We start from the raw sequence: 26,426 nt of genomic DNA on the forward strand, positions 1-26,426 counted from the left end.
GGCAGAGCTTATTTCCAGAGTAAGGTAGAGAAATTGAATGAATAGGGCAATGGTCATGGTTCAGTATAGAGGTGGTAGAAAGAGAATGAGTGGATAAGAAGAAAAATAAAAAACAAAATAATCAATAAATTAAAAATAAAAAGATAAAAAAATAACCAAAAACTTTTTTAAAAAAAAATTTATCTATCTATATATTCTTCTATTTTTGGAAAAGGAGAATAGAGGAGAGAGCAGATAGGCTTGAGTTTAGTGAGTAGAACTAATTAAGCCATTAGGAGAAGAAGAGAGCAAGATAGGAGAGGAAAAGCAACAGCATAAAAAATTGACTAGTAAAGAAAGAAAAAAGAGAAGGGTGCATTGATTTGAAGCAGGGGAGAGGAAATTAGATACATGAGTAAGCCAACAGAGACTATAATAATAATAACATGTCAAAAAAGCAGATAAGGAAGGCCAATTTTTAACAAGGTGTAGAGAGAAAAAATATAGCAGGGATAGGAGAAGAAAAACAGGATGAAAAAGGGAGAAGTGAGGAAGAAAAGGGTGGAAAAAAGAAATAATAAGATAAAATAATGTTAAAATAATAAAAATGGAATGAAGAAAAAATAATACAAAAAATAAAAAGTTAAAGAATAATAAAGAAAAAAAATTTAAGGTAAAGATAAAAAATAAAAAACTGAAGTGTCATTCATTTCAGCTCAGTTTTAATGTCCCGGGGGGGGGGGGGGGGGCTGGTTTAAGACTCCTCTCTACTGTCCTGTCTGCCACTTCTCAGTTTCCTGGTAGGTAGTCAGCATGTGTAGAAATTCCCAGTGATCCACCACTCCTCTGTGTCTGTCTCCACAGTCTTGGTTGCAGGCTGGCAGGACCAGTCTGCCTACTTTCACTGTCTGCTTTCATTCTTATTTACACAAGCATTTATTTCTGACATGTGCTTTAGGTGGGGGTGTTGCTGTATTGGTTTCAGGACAAAACAGCACCTCAACCCAATTCCCAAGGGCTCCCTGGTTCTATTCAGAGTCTGTTTCCTCTGCAAAGCTCGAGGTTGGGTGAGGCTGCACCAGTTGCCTTGCGGGTGCTGCCAGGGGCTGGCTCTTCAGGAGAAAATGGCTGCTTAGGGTTGGAGGCTCGGGAGGTGCCAGTGCCGGATTCCTGGTCACCTTTCCCTATCCTGCTCCTCTCCACAGCCTTTCCCCAGCCTCCACAAAACTGCACCTTCACCTGCACCACAGCCTCGGTGAGTGTTTGTAATGGAAAGGTCCTATGAACTGGGTTTAGTGAGTAAAAGCAAGGAAAATGTAAAGGCAAAACAACCGCGCCACTAGGAGCTTCTCTCCCCCTGGTAGGCGCTGCTCCACAGTTCTTCAGGCTGCCTTCCTGGTGGCGGCCTCTCATGGCTGTGGACTCAGATCTAGATGCCCGGCTGCCAGCCATCCTGCGGACCCTCCACCGTCCAGTGTTACCGTGTCCCCAAGGGCCGGACTTGGTGCCGCGCAAGTTCTTTCTGACCCTCTGTCCCAGTGGTCGCGAGTCTTTCTCTCCAGCCCAGATCCCGGATCCTACGATTCTCCAGGTGTCCCCTGTCATTTCCAGCCATGGATTTTCTCACCAGCTGTTAATTCCTCAATTCTGGGTGGATGCTGTTCGATTTAGTTGTTCCTTCTATCTGCTCCATGAGAAGGCACATGGCACATCTGCCTATTTGGCCACCATTTTGAAAACCAGCGCTCTAATCTTTTTTTTTTTTAATTAAATCTTTACTGTTCAGATTATTACAGTTGTTCCTCTTTGTTTCCCCCATAGCTCCCCTCCACCCGGTTCCCACCCCACCCTCCGCCTTCACCCCCTAAACCCCCCCCCCCTCCTCATCCATAGGTGCACAATTTTTGTCCTGTCTCTTCCCGAACCCCTCACACCCCTTACCCCCCGAAGAATAGTCAGTCGACTCCCTTTCTATGCCCCTGATTCTATTATAATCATCAGTTTATTCTGTTCATCAGATTATTTATTCACTTGATTTTTAGATTCACGTGTTGATAGATGTGTATTTGTTGTTCATAATTTGTATCTTTACCTTTTTCTTCTTCTTCCTCTTCTTAAAGGATACCTTTCAGCATTTCATATAATACTGGTTTAGTGGTGATGAACCCCTTTAGCTTTACCTTATCTGTGAAGCTCTTTATCTGACCTTCAATTCTGAATGATAGCTTTGCTGGATAAAGTAATCTGGGTTGTAGGTTTTTGGCATTCATCACTTTGAATATTTCTTGCCACTCCCTTCTGGCCTGCAAAGTTTCTGTTGAGAAATCAGCTGACATTCATATGGTATTCCCTTGTAGGTAACTGAGTTTCTTTCTCTTGCTGCTTTTAAGATTCTCTCTTTGCCAAAACTGGTTTGGCTTAGTGGATAGAGCGTCGGCCTGCGGACTGAAGGGTCCCAGGTTCGATTCCAGTCAGGGGCATGTACCTGGGTTGCGGGCACATCCCCAGTGGGAAATGTGCAGGAGGCAGCTGATCGATGTTTCTCTCTCATCGTTGTTTCTAACTCTCTATCTCTCTCCCTTCCTCTCTGTGAAAAATCAATAAAATATATTAAAAAAAAAAAAGATTCTCTCTTTGTCTTTTGCTCTTGGCATTTTAATTATGATGTGTCTTGGTGTGGTCCTCTTTGGATTCCTTTTGTTTGGGGTTCTCTGCGCTTCCTGGACTTGTAAGTCTATTTCTTTTACCAGGTAGGGGAAGTTTTCTGTCATTATTTCTTCAAATAGGTTTTCAATATCTTGCTCTCTCTCTTATTCTGGCACCCCTATAATTCAGATGTTGGTATGCTTGAAGCTGTCCCAGAGGCTCCTTACACTCTCTTCGTATTTTTGGATTCTTTTTTCATTTTGCTTTTCTGGTTGGGTGTTTTTTGCTTCTTCATATTTCAAATCTTTGACTTGATTCTTGAGATCCTCTAGTCTGCTGTTGGAATTCTGCATAATATCCTTTATTTCAGTCAGTGTATGCTTAATTTCCAGTTGGTCCTTTTTCATAACCTCAAGGGTCTCACTAGATTTCTTGAGGATCTCACTACATTTATCAGCGGTCTCACCAGACTTTTTGAGGGTCTTACTAAATTTATTGGCGGTTTCTAGAAAGTTCTTGAAAAACCCTAGAAGTGTGGTTTTGAATTCTATATCCAGTCATTTACTTTCCTCCATTTCTGTCATTTGTGACCTGTTTCTTTGTCTCCGCATTTTTTATGCTTCCCTATGTTGGTAGAGTGGCTTTCTGTGCTAGGTGTCCTATAGGGCCCAGTGGCTCAGCCTCCCCAATTACCTGAGATGGACACTCTTGGTGCACCCCTTTGTGGACTTTGTGCACAGTATTGTTGTAGTTAAGCCTCGATTGTTGTAGGTATCACTGGGAGGAATTGACCTCCAGGCCAATTGGCTGTGAGAGTCAGCTGTGTCTACGGTGGGAGAACTTCTGTGCTGAAGAGACCCTTATGAGGCAAAACTTGCTTCAGTGGGGCTTTGGTGCTCACTGAGTCTGCCCCCTGAGTGTGTCCCTTATGGATCTGAGGAGTTGTAAACTGGATGGTCCCAATCTGACCACTGGGTACACTGGCTCTTGGATCTAAGGAGGTGCTAATTTAGCCTCTGTCTAAGGCTACTCAGCAGGAGCTATGAAGAGATCTGCAGATTCCCCTTCCTTGTGTGGGGTTTGAAGGTACCCAATTGAGGCCCAGCTGTGAAGCAAAGCAAGCTGCTGTGGGGCCGTGGGCCTTCTCTTGGAAGTTCTGGGTCTGTCTGGCCCAGCTGCAGTTTGTTAGGTAATTTTCAGTTTTCAAAGGGCCAGGCCATTCATATACAAAAGCCTCTGTAGCAGCTTGGGTGGGGCGGGGTCTCAGGGAATCAACAGAGCTGAGCAAGCATCTATGGCTGATCCTCAGCCCTGCCCTAAGGGTCTCCACGTCTCAGTGTCCCGGTAATCACTGCAAGCACCTTTGAGAGAAAGCCGCCCTCGAGTTCCAAGTTCTTCCCGCTGCCAGACAGTCCAGTTTCTCCCTGTATGAGTCTGGGTCCCCAGAGACTCACCCAGAACTGGAGTTCAGAGCAGTCGGGGGCATGTGACTCCCGCCCAATTCAAAAAGACGGCACCGTCCTCAGTTGCCAGCCCTTGCCGTGTGTGCCTCCGTACCTCTGCACTTCCACACCTCCTCTGAGTCTCAGTGTGCTTTACTCTTTACTTCTAGTTGTAGACTTTCCACTCAGCCAGCCTTCCTGTGGTTCTGGATGATGTCTTTTAGTTGTATTTTTGAATTTGTTGTGGGAGGCAGCAATTTCCGGTGTTTATGTATGCCGCCATCTTGGTTTCTCCAAAACCAGCGCTCTATTCTTATTGTCAGTATCTGTTCCAGTTACTTATTGCTGCTTAATAACCACCTCCAAACCTCATGTCTTAAAGCAGCATTTACTTGTTCACAAATCGGCAGAGGCCAGCTCATTGCTTTTCCACTTGCCATCAGCTGGGATGTTTTGAAGCTGGGAAGTAGAATCATGTAGAGCAGTGGTTCTCAACCTTGGCTGCACATTAGAATCACCTGGGAATTTTTTTAAAATCCTGATTTCTGGGCCTCATCCTCCGGAAATTCTGTTTCTTTGTTATGGGGTGGGGTCACAACATTAGTAACAAAGAAACAGAATTTCCGAAGGATGAGGCCAAGCAATCAGTATTGTAAAAAGATTCCCAGGTGATTCTAATGTGCAGCCAAGGTTGATAACGACTGTTCTAAAGGCTTGTTCATTCACGGGTTTGTCAGGTGCAGTGGGCTTTTGACTGGGACGCTTGCTGGGGCAGTCTCAGCTGGACACCTGTATGAGGACTGACCATGTGGCCTGGGCTGCTTGGTTCTTCACAACACGGTGGTGAGTTCTCAGGCTGAGCTCCCTAGGGAGAGAGTCAGATGGCACCAGACATAGCAGTCACACAGCAGTCACCATTATGACTGACATTCCAGCAAGTCTTTTATTGTTAACTAGAGGCCCGCTGCATGAAATTCATGCCCTGGGAGGTAGGGTTCCCTCAGCCCAGCCTGTCCCTCAGTCAGGGAGCCCTCAGTGGATGTCCTACTGACAGCCACAGTCTGGTAGCAGAGGTGCAGAGCAGGCGTCCCGTGTGTGTGTGTGTGTGTGTGTGTGTGTGTGTGTGTGTGTGTATGTGTCTGCTGGGGGTCTGCCCCCAGCCACATTGGAGGCTCAGAGTAGGCTCTGTGTGTGTGTGTGTGTGTGTGTGCGTGTGTGTGTCTGCTGGGGGCCTACCCCTAGCCACACCATGGAGGCTTGGAGCAGGTGCCCCTCTCTGTTGATCTGTCAGGCTCCTGGCCTCCACTCATGTTGTACTCTCCCTTGAGCTGTGGCCAGGGTGGGGTGCTGCCTGCAGTCCACCCATTCCTTCTCTGGGATCACCATGGTGACCCAGGAGCAGGCCTTACTGGGTGCTGCCTACAGGCCACACTTTCCTGCTCACCGATCACTGGATTGCCAGGGCACCTGGGGTCAGGCCCTGCTGGGTGCTCCCGGTGGACGGGCATTTTCCTGCTCTCAAATCGCCATGGTGTCCAGGCTGGGGGCGGGGCTTAGGCAGCGCAGGGCTTAGGAAGCACACGGGGGTCCCAGCTGGGGGCGGGGCTTAGGCAGCACGAGTATTAGGTGGCACCCAGGGTCCTGGCTGGGGGTGGGGCACCGCTGAAGCCCCGTGCCCAGGGCTGCACACAGGGACAGGATGGTGGCTTGCGCTGTCCCGCCCTGCCTGCAGTATGCAAATTAGCCACCATCTTTGTTGGTGGCTAATTTGCATATCATGCTGATTAGCCAATGGGAGGCGTAACGAAGGTATGGTCAATTACCATCTTTGTCTATTATTAGATAGGATGATGATGTTGTTTTGTTTAGTATCTTCCCTTATTTTGTGAAAAGTAACAAAGAATTTAAAGATAGCATTATTGAATTCAGCCTCCCACCCCCACTTTTTTGGTTCTAAAAAATGTAGGGCTTATGTCGCTAAACTTTAACAGTAAAAGTTTTAATTTCTCTGTAATCCAGGGAATCATGTCTTCTTGGAATGCAACTTAAATTAGCATCAAATGTTTCTGGTTCAGTAAAAGACCGATGGCATTAGAATCCATGCTCATAAGATGAATTAGTTTTATTTTGAAAGTGTTATCTTGGGAAGCATTTGGTGACAGTCCTGAGTACCACAATAAGATATCTCTAAAACTTTTTTAAAGATTATGAAGAGTTAAAATGGGGCAAGAGGTAAGAAACTTCTCACTAAGGGGCAACGTGTAGTCATTTTGTGGAGGAAAGACATGAAACAGTCATAGGAAAAGGAGTATAAAGTCAAGTGCAGACGTTGTGTGCAAAGACGACAACAGTAAATATATTTTTGTGACTCCTGGTCGTTTTAACTTTGGTCTTGATTCTGAGTAATTCAAGGTTCCACATTCGAAGACTCTACCACTGTACAGATAACATTTTATTGCAACTGAACTCATTTCAAAATTTCATACTGGTGTCCACACCTTCATAACCAAACTATATTCTTTTATTCATGCAGAATGATGAGCTTATAGCAAAACTGCAACCGTCATCTTCAAAATGCATACGTCTGGATGAGGAAAAGACACCTCAACAGGAGTTATCAATGGAAGCACTTCTAAAGAGATGTGAAGAATTAAAGTCTGAAAAAGAGAAGTGGAAAGATAGAGCAGAAAACCTCGTAACACAAATGAATATGCATATGGAAGAAGACTGTGTAGGAGAAAAGTATAATTTAAAGTTTGAAGAAATTACAAGGATGTAGGGGAAAAAGTGACACAACTCTATTTTTACAGGTTAATTTATTGATTTAATGTGCTTTAATTTACTTCACTGCAAATTTCATTTTGGATAAATACAGTGTTTTCCCTTTTCCTCTACTTCCTTTAATGGAAATTTATTTTGTAGATTTCTAGAAGGAAGGTTGCATCTGTTTTTCCTTTGCAGTATTTTAGTTTCCAACATTACTATCACTAAATTGATCTTTTTCAAATGATTCTTAGTAGAGGATCATTTTATTTTTAAGACCAGTTGATGTTAAACAGAACTATTTGAAAGAAAAGGGGAAAAGGAGATTTAAAAATTGTCCCATACTCTTGAATTTATATCCTTCTACTTTAAATTTTTTAAACTGAAGCTATTATTCTTTGAATTCTCAGATTACATGAGTACTAATAGAAGAATGATTAACTCTATAACTCAGATTTAATTCAGTGTACATTGATGATAAATATTTTAAGTGTCAGCTTTTTTTCACAATTAAATGATGATCTCTGAGTCGTTGACTCAAAACTAAAGAAAACAATTATAACTGTTCAGGTTATACTTACTTTAAAAATGTATCCTTTGTATTTGCTTTAGACACAAAGAGCATCTCAAGAAACCCCAGAGTAGTTAATATGTATTCATAATGCTTCAATAAGAAGTCAACTGGAACTTAGAACTCCTCTTTTTGAAAACTTCTCCAGATGACAGCAAGAAGAGAATCGGAAATATATGTGTGACTCTACCAAGAAGAATTGGAACACAGAAAATTATTGGAAAAGCAATGAACTTTATACGTCAAATGCAGACTCAGAGAAAATAAATTTAACTCATTAATTAGCCTCTAAACTTAAAACATAATTACTATTGTGCCAGGGTCATGAGATTAGTAGGGCATGAAAGCTAACTAAATACTATAACTTTGGCAAATGATGTTAGTAAATAAACTTACCTTTCAAATGTTCCTTCAAGACAGTTTAATCTCTCCTCCTTTTTTGGTTTTACGTGCCTTTGGTGTTTTCCCCCTTAATATTTTTATGTATTAACTTGATCTACTAGTCTTTAAGCTGAAGCTCTAAGATTTAGCAATCCTATCTACTAAAAGAGAAACATGGTAATTGGCATACGACCGCTACCCTACCCATGGGCTAATCAGCAAGATATGCAAATTAACTGCCAGCCAAGATGGCGGCCGGAAGCCAGGCAGCTTGAAACTAACATGAGGCTTGCTTGCTTCAGTGACGGAGGACTCCAACGTTCCCCGCCTGCCTTGCTGGCCTCTGAGCTTGCAGTTTGAAACATTGTTACAAATATAGAAGCTAAACAAAACCCCAGAAACCTGCTTTAGTCCACTGGGCTTCAGCCAGCAGGATTGCAACATTGTAAGCAAAGGCCAGAAACCTACTTTCAGCAGTGGAGGCCTAAGAGCTGGAGCCAGGCCTCAAAGCTAAAGCTGGCCCAGAATAAAAGAAAGAAAGAAAGGAAGGAAGGAAGGAAGGAAGGAAGGAAGGAAGGAAGGAAGGAAGGAAGAAGCGGTGGGGAGCTTCAGTCACCCCCAGCCAGAAAACAGCCCGCAGCCCCTCACCCAGGCTGGCCAGGCACCCCAGTGGGGACCCCCACCCTGAAGGGTGTGTGACCAGCTACAAACAGCCATCATCCCCTCACCCAGGCTGGCCAGGCACTCCAGTGGGGACCCCCACCCTGATCCAGGACACCCTTCAGGGCAAACCAGCTGGCACCCACCTGTGCACCACGCCTCTACCCTATATAGTAAAAGGGTAATATGCCTCCCAGCACCGGGATCAGCAGAGCCACGAGGCCTCCCAGCCCCGGGGATCAGCATGACAGGGGGCAGTGCCCAAACTCCCTGATCGCCCTGCGGCTCTGTGTGTGCCAGGGGGCGGGGCCACAACCTCCCTATCCACCCTGCTCTGTTCGTGACAGGGGAAGGCGCCCAACCCCCTGATCAGCCCTGCTCTGTGCCTGATAGGGGGGAGCTCCCCAACCCCCTGATCGCCCTGTGGCTCTGTGTGTGACAGGGTGCGGCACCCCAACCCCCCAGCCCCCGTACCCCATGGGCCCTGCTCTGTGTGTGATGGGGTAGAGCCATAATCACCCCATCGGCCCTGCCCTGAGTGTGAGAGTGGCAGCGCCCCAACCCCTGATTGGCCCTGCTCTGTGGGTGATAGAGGGCAGCACCCCAACCCCCTGAGGGGTCCTGCTCTGTGTGTGACAAGGGGCAGCAACCCAACCCCCTGAGGGGTCCTGCTCTGTGCGTGACAGGGGGCAGTGCCACAACCCCCTGATTGGCCCTACCCTGAGCGTGACTGAGTGTGGCATCACAACCTCCCTATCGCCCTGCTCTGTGCATGACAGGGGGTGGCGCCCCAACTCCCCAATCAGCCCTGCTCTGAGCCCGACCAGCGGCTGCACCTAAGGATTGGGCCTGCCCTCTGCCACCCAGGAGCAGGCCTAAGCCAGCAGGTTGTTATCTCCCGAGGGGTCCCAGACTGCGAGAGCGCACAGACCGGGCTGAGGGACCCTGCTCCCCCCGCGAGTGCACAAATTTTTGTGCACCGGGCCTTTAGTGTAATCTAATAATAGACAAACATGGTAATTGACTGTATCTTCACTATTCCTCCCATTGGCTAATCAGCGTGATATGCAAATTTACCGCCAATGAAGATGGTGGCTAATTTGCATACTGCAGGCAGGGCAGGACAGAACGAGCTGGTGTGAGCCGCCATCCAGGCCCTCTTGTGCAGCCACAGAAGACCCTAACTGCGGCCTGAGAAGCGGGTGCCAGGCCGCAGGCCAGCGCCCGTGTGCAGCCACAGAAGCCGCCTGCCTGCCGCATCCCACCATGATCCACTGAGTTATGAGGCCAGACAGCAAGGAGAACTTCTGCCCCTCAGTCAAAGTGGGGAGCAGAGGACATGGCCTCCCCTTGTAAAGTTGCCAAAGGACAGTACCTATCCTAAGCCACATCCTCTGAGACAGCCCAGCAGGCACCGCTGACCCTCCCTGCAGGCCAGGTCCCCCTGCCCCTTCTGCTGTCCCTGCACAGCTCCCATATCCCCCTGCAGGCTATGTCAGGCACAACAGGTTTGCAGCCACAGGGGTGATTTAGCAGCTAATGAAAAATGAAAAATGCAAGAACGAACAGATGAAGCAGCCACAGCAGTGGGGAAAAGACGTTCATCAAATTCTTTGTTTCTGAGAAACTGAGGCAGCCAGCACAGGCCCCTGCACAAGACGAGGCTTCTGCTTCTAAAGAAACATCCTGGGGCTAGAGGTGAGGGGGTGCTTGCTGCCTTTCCCCTCTCGGAGCTCTCGGAGGAGTCTGTGCTCCCCCTCCTGGTATTCTTAACACCCAGAGACCCCACCCCAATCCAGGGAAGGATTGTTCCACGCTGACCGCCTCCAGAAAGCAGAGAACAAAGAGGCACTTCTTGACTTCAAGCCTCTAAACCAGTGGTTCTCAACATTGACTGCACATTAGAATCACCTGGGAATCTTTTTAAAATCCTGATTTCTGGGACTCATCCTCCTGAAATTCTGTTTCTTTGTTATGGGGTGGGGCCACAACATCAGTAACAAAGAAACAGAATTTCCAGAGGAGGAGGCCCAGAATTCAGGATTTTTAAAAGATTCCCAGGTGATTCTAATGTGCAGCCAAGGTTGAGAACCACTGATCTAAACAGACTTGAGCACTGCAGGCAAAGACCTGCAGCTGAGAGGAGACAGGCTCTGGGTGTCAAGGTCTAGAGCATGGAAGGCCTCCTGGGGGAGCAGTGGATCTGGAAGCCTGTGTGCTGGGTCAGAGACACGCCTGCCTCCCACCCTCCCCTGCCCTGCACATAGACGTGCCTGGACTGGGTGAGGAGGAGAAGGAGAACTAGAGGGAAGGAACGCTGAGTGTTTGTTGGCGGCCATGTAAAAAGGACTGTGACGCTCCCCTCCCGCTGAGTCACTCCCTAAGGCAGCAGGAGACGGAGGGTCTGAGAGCAGCCACACAGCTTTGTGGCCGTGACCAAGGCACCAAGATGGTGCCCCTGCAACGGGGCTGAGAAGGTGTCAGAGGACCTCACCCCGGAAAACACAGTAGCTCTTTGTGTGAGAGAGAGAAGGTGGCAGGGAGGGAGGGAGAGAGCACATTGGACTCAAGAGGCCTCCAGGCCCAGATGAGGAGAATATACCCGGGATCAGCATGGACTGAGCTCTGAGGTGAGGGCCAAGGGCAGCTGGTGGGGGCCGCCCAGACAGAAGACTCAGGCCCAGATGTCCTGACCTGCTCGGTTCTCTGGCACCTCCGCCTGAGACACACACTGTCTGACATGGAAGCACAACTCCAGAGAAGGGGGTGGGGAACCTAAGTTAAATAATATTTTGTTTTTGTTTTTTCACCTGGCAGAATGGGGGCTGAAGCTGTAGTTAGGTTTGGTTACTAAACAATAAAGAAAGCAACATTTCTCGCACACCTGACTGTGTGGTCTGAGTTTTCTGCTGCCTATAAACTGAGAAAAAGTTGTAAAATGAAGTACTAATCTCTAGGGTTTAGGTCAGACCGAGGAGTAGTGCCACTCAGCCAGAAGCTGGCTCATGGCTGGCCAGTGCAGAGGTGGTGGCAGGAGCCTCTCCCACCTCCGTGGCAGCACTAAGAATGTCCAACTAACAGTTTAGGCCTGACCCTTGGGGGCCTAAGCCTTTAGTCGGACATCCCCTGAGGGCTCCCTGGCTGCCAGAAGGATGTCTGACTGCAAGCTTAGGCCTGATCCCCTGGGGAGTGGGCCTAAGTCAACAGGTGGACATCCCCCAAGGGGTCCTGGACTGCAAATGGGCACAGGCCAGGCTGAGAATTTCACCCCACCCCACCCCCCCCCCAGTGCAGAAATTTTTGTGCACCAGGTCTCTAGTATTATTATAAAACTAGAAGCTGGTTTCTTGAAGGTTTGCGCAATAGGCCTTCCTTCCCCTGGCTGCTGGCACTGGTTTTCCTCCGGCACCCGGGACCCAGGTCTTTTGTCCGGCCTCAGCAGAGAAGCCAAGCCTCTTCAGTCCAGTCTTCACTCAGGCCGGAACCTTCAGTCTTCGCTCTGTGCCTGCGTATGCAGATTAACCGCCATCTTTGTTGGGTTAATTTGCATAGTCAATCTGATTGGCTGGTGGACATAGCGGAGGAACACCAATTTGCATGTTTCTCTTTTATTAGTGTAGGTAGCTTGTCAGAATTCCCCTAAATAGAAACATTTAAGATAACAACTTAAACACAATGGGTTAAGTTAGTCCAACACAATCTGGTTCTTGTAAATTTACTTTCTTGATTGTGATCTTTGTTATTATCACTAGAGGGTGCCTTTAGACAAACTATCTTTAGTTTTTCTACTCTACATAGAGCCATACATGTTAAATAGGCAAAGATTAACATAGGGGTGTAAATAATATTTACAGTATAATTGACAAAGTGGCTAAAAATAATGTGATCTGCAGGAGGAGGGTGTGGGGAAGACAGAAAGGCAGATGCCACCTCCAACACTTTGGTAACAATGTGATAAGCAATGGCCTCTGGAGATGTGTTTGGTCATTTGATCACCAGCCAGGCTATCTTGTTCTCCCTTAGAGGTTGTAGCTCTAAATTATGCCTTGATGTCAAATGATTAATATCTCCAAGGTAGTGAGTGTATTGCACAGCGTGGTAATGGCAAATGCTTGGCGATGTCTTTGAGGGACTTATTTTTTTAAATCTCTAAGGTGGCTGCTAAATATGTCCAAGGGCATCTTCAGAGGGAGAGAAGATGGCGGCGATATAGGCAGATGCGTCCCAGGTCATGTCCCGGAGCAAATGGAGTGAGCAGCTGAAACTAATAACACCCACCCCGAATTGGCGAAATTGCTCAGCTGGTGAGACGGTTTGCAACCGGGAAGGGCAGAACTCTCCTGGAAATGTAAAAAACAAACAAACAAAAAAAAACAACAACAACAAAAAAAACCCAGGGATTTGGGCAGGAAAGTTTGCCAGACCTCTGAGCCCAGAGGGTCAGACAGCCGCGTGGCAGACAGCCGCGTCCCTCGGGACAGGCACAGCCCCTGACTGGGGAAAGGAGATCTGCGGGATTCCTGGCGCCGCCGGGGGATTTGAGAGCTGGGTTCTGTGATCACGGAGGACTGAGCCTAAAGGGGGCAGCCTGAAGAGCTGACCAGACCATGCAGTGCCAGTAAGAGAAGAGCTTACAGGAACCAAGCCTTCCCCGTCTCCACGGCCGGCGTTTGTTTGTTTGTTCTCACTGAATCCTGTTCATGGGACATTTCGGATATAGACACTCACCTGTGCTGAAGAGAGGGAGAGGGTGTGGAGGAGTGGAATCTGGGGAGAGACTGAGGAGAGAAGGGGGGCCGGGAGAGGTGGCAGCGAATTGAGTGCTGAGACACCCCTGAGCCCAGGACTGGGGCAGCCATTCTCTCTGGAGAGTGAGACTCCTCCCCCCAGCCCCCAGGAAAGGAGCACAGGCACACCAAGATTCCACCCTGAACGAGATCAAGGATTAAAATAATCTGATCAGTCCCTGGGAGTTAACAGGGTCTGGCCTACAGAGGGATTTTCAATCCCAGCAACAACACAGAGCGGGTAACTATTAAGGAACCAGCTCTGGATAGTTGACATCTCCAAATCACTTTTAAGTGCAATAGAGATGTCGTGTAGCCTCAGAGGCCAACCCCAGAACACTGCCACCCAGAGGCGGAGCCACAAACTGACTCTTTGCTAAACACAAAAGAAGGCAGTCTGGGAAACAAATACGGCCTGCTATAAAATAAGGACTGTGGTTTACAACACCTAGGAACAGTGTATCGCAGGGAAACTCAACACTCTCCTGAATACCTGGCAGGACTAAAGGCGAGCCAGACTGAAGAATAGAAGATCGGAAGGACCTTCACTACTGCATTTTTTTTTTCTTTTTTTTTTTCTTCTTTTTTTTTCTTTCTTTTTTCTTTTATTTTTCTTTCTTTCTTCTTCTTTTTCCATCACCTGATTTTACCCTTTTAATTACTACCTTATTACTTTTAACCAGTATTATTACTGCTACCATTTTACCATTTTTTAAAGTGCCATTTTATTTTCTCTTTATTTTATTTTGGGATTAGTGTTCTCCATTCTATTTTCATTGTTATCTTATTGGTTGTTTCTAGTTTGCATCCATCTCCAGGGAGCTGTTGCTGGAATTTGTTGGGATTAGTGGCGGTTCTATAGGAGTATTCTCCTCATATAAAAAGTCTCTTCCCCTCTTCCACTTCATTCTCTCTTTTCGCTCTTTTTTTTCTTTTCATTTCTCGCTTTTATTTTCCCCCCTCCTTTTTCCCAATTTCATTTTTGCACTCCTTTTTTTGGTCCCTACTTTTCTTTTTTCTCTTTTCTCGTCCTTCTTCCTTATCCACTAATTCTCTTAATTCAGGCGATCACCTTTATTTGGGGTTATTAATATCGTGAATATATTTGTGTATACTGCCTAGTACGTGGTGCCTTGTTGTGTTGTATTTTGTGCCTTTGAATCAACGCAGCAGATCCAAGCTACAGCAGCCTCCTGAGCACCACACCCCCTGTTGAGGAACAGCAGCTGTACGTGAAACCTCCCCCCACCAGGCAGAAGAGCCACCACAGCTGTGAACAGCACCCACCAGAGGAGCTGCTGCCAACTGAGGAGCAGCTGCTACCGCAACCGCCCGAAGAACAACCACAGACCAAGGAGCCACTGCCACCCAGGGAGCAGCCACTGAATGACTCAATGTCTAGATATGTCAGTGAGATCAAACATGGGTAGACAAAGAAACCCCCAAAGGAAAGAGAAGGAGGACTCTCCAGAAAAGCAGCTAAGTAATACAGAGGCATGCAACATGACAGAAAAAGAATTCAGAATAAAGGTCCTAGAGTGCTTAAACTGGATGGAGGAAAAAATCGACAACCTCTGCAAGAAGCAAGAAGAAACAGATGAAAAAATCAATAATATATGGAAGAAGCTAGAAGAAACAGATGAAAAAATCAACAACTTAAGTAAGACCCAAGAAGAAATGAAGAGTGATATAGCTGCAATGAAAAACTCCATTGAATGTATCAACAGTAGACTAGGAGAAGTGGAGGACCGATTTAGTGAATTAGAAGACAAGGAAGCAAAACACACCCAAAATGCACTGCAATTGGAGAAAAAAATTAAAAGACAGGAGGAGAGCCTAAGGGAGCTTTGGGACAACATGAAATGAAACAACATACGAATAATAGGGGTACCAGAACAACAGTAAGATGAACAAGGATTAGAAAACCTACTAGAAGAAATAATATCAGAAAACTTCCCTGAGGTGGGGAAGAAAAAAGTCACACAAGCCCAAAGAGTCCCAAACAAGGTGAACCCAAAAAGACCCACACCAAGACACATCATAATTACCATGGCAAATGTTCAGGACAAAGAGAGAATCTTACAGACTGCAAGAGAGAGACGGTAAGTTACATACAAGGGATCTCCCATTAGATTGTCAAATGATTTCTCAACAGAAACACATCAGGCCAGAAAAGAATGGACAGAAATTTACAAAGTGATGCAAAGCAAAGGACTGAATCCAAGAATACTCTATCCAGCAAGGCTATCATTCAAACTTGAAGGGGAAATAAGAAGCTTCACAGACAAAAAAAGGCTAAGGGAGTTTATCACCACCAAGCCAGCAATGCAAGGAATGCTGAAGGGACTGGTATAAAAATAAGAAATAAAAAGCTCAGAAAGAAAACAGCAACACAAAAAATAAATGGCTACAAACAAGTACCTTTCAATAATAACTTTAAACGTAAACGGACTAAATGCTCCAAACAAAAGACATCGAGTGGCTGAATGGATAAAAAAACATGACCCATACATCTGCTGTCTACAAGAAACCCACCTCATTAGAAGGGACTCACACAGACTGAAAGTGAAAGGATGGAAAAATATCTTTAAGGCTAATGGAAAGGAAAAGAAAGCTGGGGTAGCAATACTTATGTCGGACAAAATAGACCTCAAAGTGAAGGCCATAACAAGAGATAAGGAAGGCCACTTCATAATACTAAAGGGATCAATACACCAAGAGAATATAACCCTGGCAAACATATATGCACCCAATGCAGGAGCACCCAAATTCATAAAAAAACTCCTGGAAGATATCAAAGAAGAGATCGACAACAATACAATCATAGTAGGGGACTTTAATACACCACTGACAGCACTGGATAAGCCCTCTAGACAAACAATCAGCAAAGATACAGCAATCCTAAATGACTCACTAGATCAGATGGACTTAATAGACATCTTCAGAACACTTCACCCCAAAGCCAGGGAATATACATTCTACTGAAGTGCTCATAAGACATATTCAAAAATAGACCATATATTGGGTCACAAGCAAAGTATCCCCAAATTCAAGAAGATTGAAATCATAAAAAGCATCTTCGCAGACCACGATGGCATAATATTAGAAATAAACTACAATAAAAACAACCCAAAATACTCAAACACCTGGAAGCTGAATAGCATGCTATTAAATATTGATTAGGTTACCAATGAGATCAAAGAAGAAATTCAAAACATCCATGAAACTAATGACAATGAAAACACAACAATCCAAAACCTATGCGACACAATGGAAGCAGTCCTGAGAGGGAAGTTTATAGCTCTACAGGCCTATCTCAAAAAACAAGAAAAACTGGTAGTAAATCATCTAACTCTACAACTCAAAGAATTAGAAAGAGAGCAACAAGAAAACCCCAGAGCGAGCAGAAGGAAGGAGATCATAAAGATTAGAGCAGAAATAAATGACATAGAGACCAAAAAAACAATACAGAAAATCAATGAAACCAAGAGCTGGTTCTTTGAAAGGATAAACAATATTGACAAACCTCTAGCCAGACTCACCAAGAAGCTAAGAGAGAGGACCCAAATAAACAAAATCAGAAACGATAGAGGCGAAATAACAACAGACCCCACAGAAATACAAATGATTGTTAAAAAATACTATGGACAGCTCTACTCCAACAAACTAGACAACCTGGAGGAAATGGACAAATTCCTAGAAAAATACAACATTCCAAAACTCAATCAGGAAGAATCTAAAAATCTCAACAGGCCAATAAATATGGAAGAAATTGACGCAGTCATCAAAAAGCTTCCATCAAACAAAAGCCCAGGACCAGACGGCTTCACAGGGGAGTTTTACCAAACATTCAAGGAAGAACTAAAACCTATCCTCCTCAGACTACTACAAAAAATTCAAGAGGAAGGAACACTTCCAAGCTCATTCTATGAAGCCAGAATCACCCTAATACCAAAACCAGGGAAAGACAACACAATGAAAGAGAATTACAGGCCAATATCCCTCATGAACATGGATGCCAAAATCCTCAACAAAATCTTAGCAATCGGATCCAGCAGTACATCAGAAAGATCATACACCATGACCAAGTAGGATTTATCCCAGGGATGCAAGGATGGTACAATATCCGCAAATCAATAAACGTGCTATATCACATAAACAGATTGAAAGAAAAAAACCACATGGTCATATCAATTGATGCAGAAAAAGCATTTGACAAAATTCGACACCCATTTTTGATAAAAACTCTCAGCAAGGTGGGAGTAGAAGGCTCATACCTCAACATAATAAAAGCCATATATGACAGGCCCACAGCCAACATCATACTCAATGGACAAAAACTAACACCATTTCCCCTAAGAACAAGAACAAGACAGGGATGCCCCCTCTCACCACTCCTGTTCAACATAGTACTGGAAGTGTTAGCCATTGCAATTCGGCAAGAAGAAGAAATAAAAGGCATCCAAATTGGAAAAGAGGAAGTAAAACTGTCCTTATTTGCAGATGACATGATATTATATATACAAAACCCTAGAGACTCCATCAAAAAGCTACTAGACTTAATACATGAATTTGGCAATGTAGCAGGATACAAAATTAACCCCAAGAAATCTGAGGCATTTCTATACACCAATAGTGAACTTTCAGAAAGAGAGATTATAAAAAAAATCCCGTTTACCATCGCACCAAAAAATTAAGCTACCTGGGAATAAACTTAACTAAAGAGGTAAAAGACCTCTACTCAGAAAACTACAGGACGGTGAAAAAAGATATAGAGGAAGAAATAAACAGATGGAAGAACATACCGTGTTCATGGATTGGTAGAATCAACATCATTAAAATGTCCATACTACCCAAAGCAATCTATACAGTCAACACACTTCCCATTAAAATACCAACGGCATACTTCAGAGATCTAGAACGAACTCTCCAAAAATTCATCTGGAATAAAAAAAGACCCCGAATAGCTGCAGCAATCCTGAAAAAGAACAAAGTAGGTGGGATCTCAATACCAGATATCAAGTTGTATTACAAAGCCACTGTTCTCAAAACTGCCTGGTACTGGCACAAGAATAGGCATATAGATCAATGGAATAGAATAGAGAGCCCAGAAATCGGCCCGAATCAATATGCTCAATTAATATTTGACAATGGAGGCAAGAACATACAATGGAGCCAAGATAGTCTCTTCAATAAATGGTGTTGGGAAAATTGGACAGATATATGCAAGAAAATGAAACTAGACCACCAACTTACACCATACACAAAAATAAACTCAAAATGGAAAAAGGACTTAAATGTACGACAGAAAACCATAAAAATTCTAGAAGAATCCAAAGGCAACAAAATCTCAGACATATGCTGAAGCAATTTCTTCACTGATACAGCTCCTAGGGCACTTGAAACTAAAGAGAAAATGAACAAATGGGACTACATCAAAATAAAAAGCTTCTGCACAGCAAAAGAAACCATCAACAAAATAACGAGAAAACCCACTGTGTGGGAAAACATATTTGCCAATGTCATATCTGATAAGGGCCTAATCTCCAAAATTTATAGGGAACTCATACAACTTAACAAAAGGAAGATAAACAATCCAATCAAAAAATGGGCAAAGGACCTAAATAGACACCTTTCAAAAGAGGACATTCAGAAAGCCAAGAGACATATGAAAACATGTTCAAGTCACTAATCATCGGAGAGATGCAAATCCAAACAACAATGAGGTACCATCTCACACCTGTCAGACTGGCTATCATCAACAAATCAGCAAACGACAAGTGCTGGAGAGGATGTGGAGAAAAAGGAACACTTGTGCACTGCTGGTGGGAATGCAGACTGGTGCAGCCACTATGGAAGACAGTATGGAGTTTCCTAAAAAAACTTCAAATGGAACTCCCATTTGACCCTGTGATCACACTTCTAGGAATATATCCCAAGAAACCAGAAACACCAATCTGAAAGGATATATGCACCCCTATGTTCATAGCAGCACAATTCACCATAGCTAAGATCTGGAAACAGCCTAAGTGCCCATCAGTAGATGACTGGATTAGAAAACTGTGGTACATCTACACGATGGAATACTATGCTGCTCTAAAAAGGAAGGAACTCTTACCATTTGCAACGTCATGGATGGAACTGGAGAGCATTACGCTAAGTGAAATAAGGCAGTCAATGAAGGAAAAATACCACATGATCTCACTCATTCAAGGATAATAGAGACCACTATAAACTTTTGAACAATAATAGATACAGAGGCAGAGCTGCCTCAAACAGATTGTCAAACTGCAGCGGGAAGGCCGGGGAGGGTTGGGGGGCAGGAGGTAAGGGGGTAAGAGATCAACTAAAGGACTTGTATGCATGCATATAAGCATAACCAATGGACATAAGACACTGGGGGATAGGGGAGGCTAGGGGACTGTCTAGGGCGGGGGGATAAAATGGACACATATGTAATACCCTTTGTAATACTTTAAGCAATAAAAAAAAAATAATTAAAAAAATAAAATAAAATAAAAGGTTTAAAACAAAAAATTTAGTTGACTCATCAGTTCATTTCTAGAAATTGCTTTTAAGAAGAAAAAGACTTCTTTTTCTTGGAGGTAGATCTCTTGTATTTTGAATAAGTTTTATTTGTTATTATCTTTCCTGGTGAGAATAAAAATAAAAAAATAAGAGTAGCATTTATTTTTATTGCTATGGAGCAATCATTTTATATACAATACATTTTTATTTCCACAGCAGCCCTTTGAAGTCAGTACTATTATCGTCATTCATGCTTAATTGATGGTGCTGCATTAACATTTAGCGTATTTGTAACTGTGACTCACGAATATTCATTTAGCTAAGATCATAGAACCCATCAATGGTAAAGCTAAGGTTTGAAACCATGTCTGACTTTCTCCCCAACAAAACCCTTGGTCTTCAGTACAGCACAAGCATATCTAAAACTTTACCAGTGCATGAAATCCTTTTGCAGGAAAAATATCTACTCGATTACTTTATTCAGATTTGTACTATTTGTGTTATAATATTATTTAGTCATACATGCACAATGAACCTGGCATAAACTCTCTTTCAAATGGCTCTTATCCAACTACAGAAGGAAATGTGAGCACAATATAAATGCAAAGAGAATTACAAAATTGATCAAATTTAACTAAACATTTTGACTACAGGAGGGAGAGAAAGATACTATAAAGCAATTGAATGCTTGAAATGGAATGTAAGTGCTTTCATGGTGCACTTTATTTTTAAGATTCTGGTAGGCACCGAAGAGGCCTTTTCAGAACAATAGCAATTATCTGCAAAGCACACCACATCTCCCCCAGGAAATTGCATTTGTTTAGTCAGTGAATGACTGCAAATAAAGAGGCTCACCTTAGTGGAACTTCTGTGGAAAGGAAAAGTCCAGAAGCAGAATCTGGGCTGAGCAGTGTCTTCTGCAACAGTGACCTTGTGGTTTCAGTGTGAATGATGTCCATCATTTCATTGATCTGGTCTGTTTACCATTAGCCAGAACCACCTTGAAGCTCCTTGACAAGGTGGGCAACAGTATTCAAAACAAAACTTCTCATCCAAAAAGGCACAATGTTATTCTATGGAGGATGTCTGCATTGCTCTGTTTGAAATGTTATTTGGAAAATATCTTGTTTTGAGCCTTTTAATCAAAACATAAGTAAAAATCATGTAAGTACAACTTTTTTTTTTTTTTCACCAAGTGAAAGAGTGAAACAACAAAATATTTTTTTCCTTATTTGGTTACCTTTTAATGCTTTTTTACTCATGTGCATTTAACTTATTAGATAAAGAGTTTAGTAATTCAAGCATCCTTGACCTTCTAAGATATCTCCTTTTTTTCCAGGAGTCTCAGTCCTAGTTCCTAATAGAATTCTGGCTAGGGAAGGCAATGCATTTGGTGCTTCCAAACCCTATGTGTGGATTAAGCATAAAATTAGACCTGCTGTTAAGGGTTGGAGGCCTATTATAGTCTGTATTTACAGAGTTCTTCAGCCAGCCATAGGTTCCAAATTTATCATTTTTGGCCAAATCAATATTACTTTTTATCTGCCTCAATTTTCAGGGATTTAGAGAAGCAGAAAAAATAATTATCAAGCACTTACAATTTTCCAAAGACTGAGCTAAGGGATTTTTATACAGGGATTGATTTAAGACTTAAATAATTATATAAGGTGTTATAATCTATTAGAATTCCACTGAAGCAAATTGAATTCCAAGCAAATAGAGAATAAGGAGAGAAAATGGATTAGCTATCCCAGATCAGGTTGAGTCCAATAAAAAAAGATCTTCTCAAATTCTAAATGAATCCTACCATGAATACTTGTAATCCTGATATCTTGGACATGTCTACTGGATGGAGACAAGCTATAACATAAACAAATTTACCAGATCCACAATGTGGTTCTTCATCAGAGCTTGACCACAACCAGTAAACATACACATGTTCAATACACAAACAATTCTTCTTCATTGCCCATCTCAGTCAAGACTGGATTTGCCACATTCCCATATGAAGCTTATTACATTGATGATTAACCCATCAAAAATCATTTTTGTTGTTATTGTTGATTGGGATTTTTCTCCTTAAGCCTTGGGCACAGAGTCTAGCTTCCTGTCTTGTCTTACTGGTCACAACTGATTATCAAATGACCTGGTAGGTTTGCTTCCTGGTAAAGCCCAGAATGTCTTACACATCCCTTATTGCATCATGAATAGGCATTGAATTTCTTATACTCTATGTAATTAGAGACGTTTCATAAATCTTAAATTCCTCAATTAACATTTCTTGATTTATGCTAAAGTTTTTGTTTTCAGTGATCTTACCTTAGTTATGTATGTAATTATTCATGATGTCAGTATTTCTTAATTGGCTACTGCACAGGTTTTTATTTTTCATCTTTAAGCTTTTAAAATAAAAATTGGTGAATCCAAGGAATGAGTGACGGAGGTACCCAGGCTTTCATTATTAGGTTGACAAAACAAGCCATTTTTTTTTTTAAAAAAATACATTTTATTGATTTTTTACAGAAAGGAAGGGAGAGAGATAGTTAGAAACATTAGTGAGAGAGAAACTGATCAGCTGCCTCCTGCACACTTCCTACTGGGGATGTGCCCGCAACCAAGGTACATGCCCTTGACCGGAATCAAACCTGGGACCCTTCAGTCCGCAGGCCGGCACTCTATCCACTGAGCCAAACCGGTTTTGGCAAACAAGCCATTTTATATGCTGGGAAATCTGATTCTACACTAGGATAAAAGAGAGAATTTTTTGAGATGTTTCTCCTAAGGACTCAAAAGAGAATGATTTTAAGTTATTTAGTTTACATATGCATCAATCTTGATGGCGGTGTGAAAATTTTAATTGCATTAGGAGATACAATGCAATTATGACCTCCTAGGAGGAAAATGGAAGCGGTGGTAGTGCCTCTCAATGCTGAATTGCTTCCTATGAAACATTTGCTGATGTTTTTGGTTGTATTCATTCGGGGAGAAGCTGTGATGAAGACTACCACAGTGTAGCTCTGTCATTCTTTTTAAAGACCTCTCTGAAGGTTGGACTTTTAAAGTGCTTCAGGAGCAAGAATGGAAAAGCACCCAACATATACAGGGAAAGAGAAATGGTTGCTACTGAAAAGGCCAAACAACATCTACCCGAATATAAATCCTCTTTCTTCATTTATTTGCTTATAATGATTTTCTTGCTTGAAGTGACTTCTCTGTCTTGGTAGACTATTAACCTTCAAGACCCTGCTGAGATATAACTCTTTTCTAAAGCCTTCTCGGATTAACCTCTTCCTTCAAATTGCCATACATTTATTCCATTTATTCAATTCACTCATTCATTCAACAAACGTTTCTATATTATTTACCAGGAATTGGGTCTATAAATACAGATAAAACTTGATCTCTATTCTTCAGAAGTTTTAAATCGATTTGGAGGAGATTCACATAGTGAGAAAAATAAGTGTGATAGTTGTCAAAGCTTCCATTAGAGACATCTTTATGAAGCATAAAGAGTCCATGAAGCAAGAACTGTTAACCACTATTGGGAACTAACAAAGGTGTAATAGAGAACATGGCATTTGTGATTATCTTGAAGTATGTGTACATTTGACCGGTGTAACGGGAGCTGTTGGTAGCCTGCCTATATTTCTTTGTCTTTACAACAGCAGTGTACACTGGCTCAAATGTTATTGGAGTTGGCTCTTTGGCCACAATCATGAGAGGCTGGACATTCTGGAAATTACCCACTCCCTCACAAGCAGCCGTCCATCATAGGTAAATGGTCTAGGCTCAAAAGAAAGGTCTGGGATGGAGTGTTAAGTATAGCGGTTGTTGGATAAATAGCTCACCTTCCTTACCCAGGGCTGAGATAACTCTGAGGAATGTGTGCCATACTGACTGGGAGTGCCCCCGGGAGAGTTACCTGCAGTTACCCACAGTAGTAACTGGCTTCATAATGTGTATTTATAAGCTGGCTTCCCTACCTTGTCTCACTTCCTTATTTCCCTGCTACCCAAATAAACTACTTGTAAGCTGTTATGAGATGATTTTTAAAAGTAAAATCAAGACTTTCATACAATTGTAAAATATATACATACCAATGGTTTTATTTAACTTATTATTTAATGAGAAAAATGAAGAATGTCACAACTGAAAGAAAGGTAGAATTACCAGATAAAATGTAGGATGTTAAATTTGAGTTTTAGATATATTTTTAAAGTGTAAATATATCTACATTTTTGAACAGGACCATACTTATGCTAAAAAATAACTATTTATTTGAAATTCAAATGTAACTGGGTATCTTGTTAGTTTGATTTGCTAAATATAACAACCCTATTCAAAGGAGCATTCAAACTACTATATATAGATGTCAGATAAGGAATGTTGTGAAATAAATTTACAAGTAGGTGTAAAACTGGAAGAACTGGTCAATATCTATAGGACAACAATCAATTACATTCCACTGGGCATAATTTATGTGTGTGTGGAAAGTATTTTCATGGGTAATAGTTTTCTACAACTTAGAGTTGTGAAATAGCTCAAAGACAATGAAAAAGTAGAGATAACTGGGAGGGTGAGATAGGGTACTCAGTAGTCTTTTTGTTTGTTTTCCATTTCATAGACTTTTATAATTGTTTCCAACAATAAGAACTCTTGTCTGAGAGTCTGCTTCTGAGAGAACACAAACTATGAAACTGTTCTGGGGACAGGTGAGGTGATCAATCTAGAAAATGGGACAGAATGATGGTGCACTATAAGAACTGTACAGGATATATGGAGAGTCATGTTGGGTGGTAGGAGTGTAGTGATAGGTTGAGAGTGAGATAATTAAGAACCTTGTGTACCATGCTGAGTAGCTTGGGCTGAATCATGTGACAAACCTGGAGCTACTGAAGAAGTAGCAAGATCAGATTTGCATTTATAGAGATCAACCAGCCAATAGAATGATGAATGGATTTTAGGGCTATAAAACTGGAGGTGAAAAACAGAGGTAAAAGTGGCAAGTAGGTACAGATATAGAAGAGAAAGGAAAGGAGAACTCAGAAAACAGTTAAGGAGATAGAATAGGCAGGAAGATATATTTATTAAAATGTGTGGGTTGAATTAGAAGTAACTGTGTAGGGATGACTATTATAGTTGTGCTTTATTAGTGACTAGAGGACCAGTGCATGAAATTCGTGCACTGAGAGGAGGGTCCCTCCACCCAGCCTGCACCCACTCCCAGTCCGAGAGCCCACAGGGGATGTCTAACCCATGGGGAGTGGGGCCTAAGCTGGCAGTCAGACATCCTTAGTGCTGCTGCGGAGGCGGGAGAGGCTCCCACCACCACCGCTGTGCTTGCCAGCTGTGAGCCTGGCTTCTGGCTGAGTGGCGCTCCCCCTGTGGGAGCGCACTGACCACCAGATGGCAGCTCTGGCGTTAAGCGTCTGCCCCCTGGTGGTCAATGCACATGAAAGCGACTGGTTGACCAGTCGACTGTCTACCCCCTGGTGGTCAGTGTATGTCATAGCGAGTGGCTGAGCGGCCTTAGCATATCACTAGCATATTATGTTTTAATTGGTTGAACGGACAACCAAAGGACCAGACACTTAGCATATTAGGCTTTTATTACATAGGATATTAACAGAGATAGACACGTCCTTGGCCAAAAATATTGAGTTTATCTTTGAATGCATGAACATCTATCAGCAGTCAGCTAGATATATGGTTTAGGATCAGGAGAAAAGTCTGGTCTAGAAATATGGATGTGGGAGGCTTAATACAGGTTAGAACTCTGGGAGTGAATGAAATCATTGAGGAAAAGATGGGCAAGGGAAAGACTTTGAAGGGTGCACAGAGGTAGAAAACTCATCAAAGAAACTTGAGAAGCAATGTTGGACATTCGAAGAATCATGAGGGCATGCTCTAACACAGTGGTTCTCAACCTTTCTGACGCTGCGACCCTTTAATACAGTTCTTCATGTTGTGGTGACCCCCAACCATAAAATTATTTTTATTGCTACTTCATAACTGTAATTTTGCTACTGTTATGAATCATAATGTAAATATCTGATATGCAGGATGTGTTTTCATTGTGACAAACTGAACATAATTAAAGATAGTGATTAATCACAAAAACAATATGTAATTATATATGTGTTTTCTGATGGTCTTAGGCGACCCCTGTGAAAGGGTCGTTCGACCCCCATAGGGGTCGCAACCCACAGGTTGAGAACCGCTGCTCTAACAGGACCTAGGCAAAGAGAAGAGAGCTTCGGGAAACAAGAAACAAGAAACTGTCAAATGCCAAGGGGAGGAATGCCGGAAAGATCAGTACACCACTATTAAAGTGACAAGTATTGTCCATGAACTATTAGGACAGCTTTTCCCAAAGTATGTTTTGAGATACTCAGGTTTAGAGTTCCATGTCCAAATAAGTTTGGGAACATTTGTTATTATAGTCTCCTTTTGCTGCTTTAACATAAACATCATTTAGATAATGGAGAAATTCTGATGTATTTCTCCTCAAACCAAAAGCACAGAGAAGGGTATGATTGAACATTATTTAGTCCAGAAATTTCCATTCTGACTTGACCATGAAGCACTTTCAGTCTCTTATTCGTAAGTTAAGAAACAAATGCTTCTGGGAAGGATGCACTAGAATTAGTAAAGGAATAATAATAAAAA

The 26,426-nt window shown here is 42.9% G+C and overlaps 1 protein-coding gene across 2 annotated transcripts in view; it reads left to right on the forward strand.

Annotated features, from left to right (window-relative positions):
* The window catches only part of LOC308523103 (putative coiled-coil domain-containing protein 144C), a 36,153-nt gene extending 28,334 nt beyond the window's left edge, over positions 1–7,819 (forward strand). For both annotated transcript variants that reach the window (XM_081096778.1, XM_081096777.1), the window contains 2 exons: positions 6,601–6,877; positions 7,443–7,819. In XM_081096778.1, coding sequence (XP_080952904.1) covers positions 6,601–6,846 — 246 coding nt within the window. In that variant the 3' untranslated portion in view covers positions 6,847–6,877; positions 7,443–7,819. The remainder of the gene's footprint in view (positions 1–6,600; positions 6,878–7,442) is intronic.
* The last annotated feature ends 18,607 nt before the right edge of the window (positions 7,820–26,426 follow it).

This window comes from Myotis nattereri (genome assembly GCF_964212035.1).
Source record: "Myotis nattereri genome assembly, chromosome: 1".
Lineage (NCBI taxonomy): Eukaryota > Metazoa > Chordata > Mammalia > Chiroptera > Vespertilionidae > Myotis > Myotis nattereri.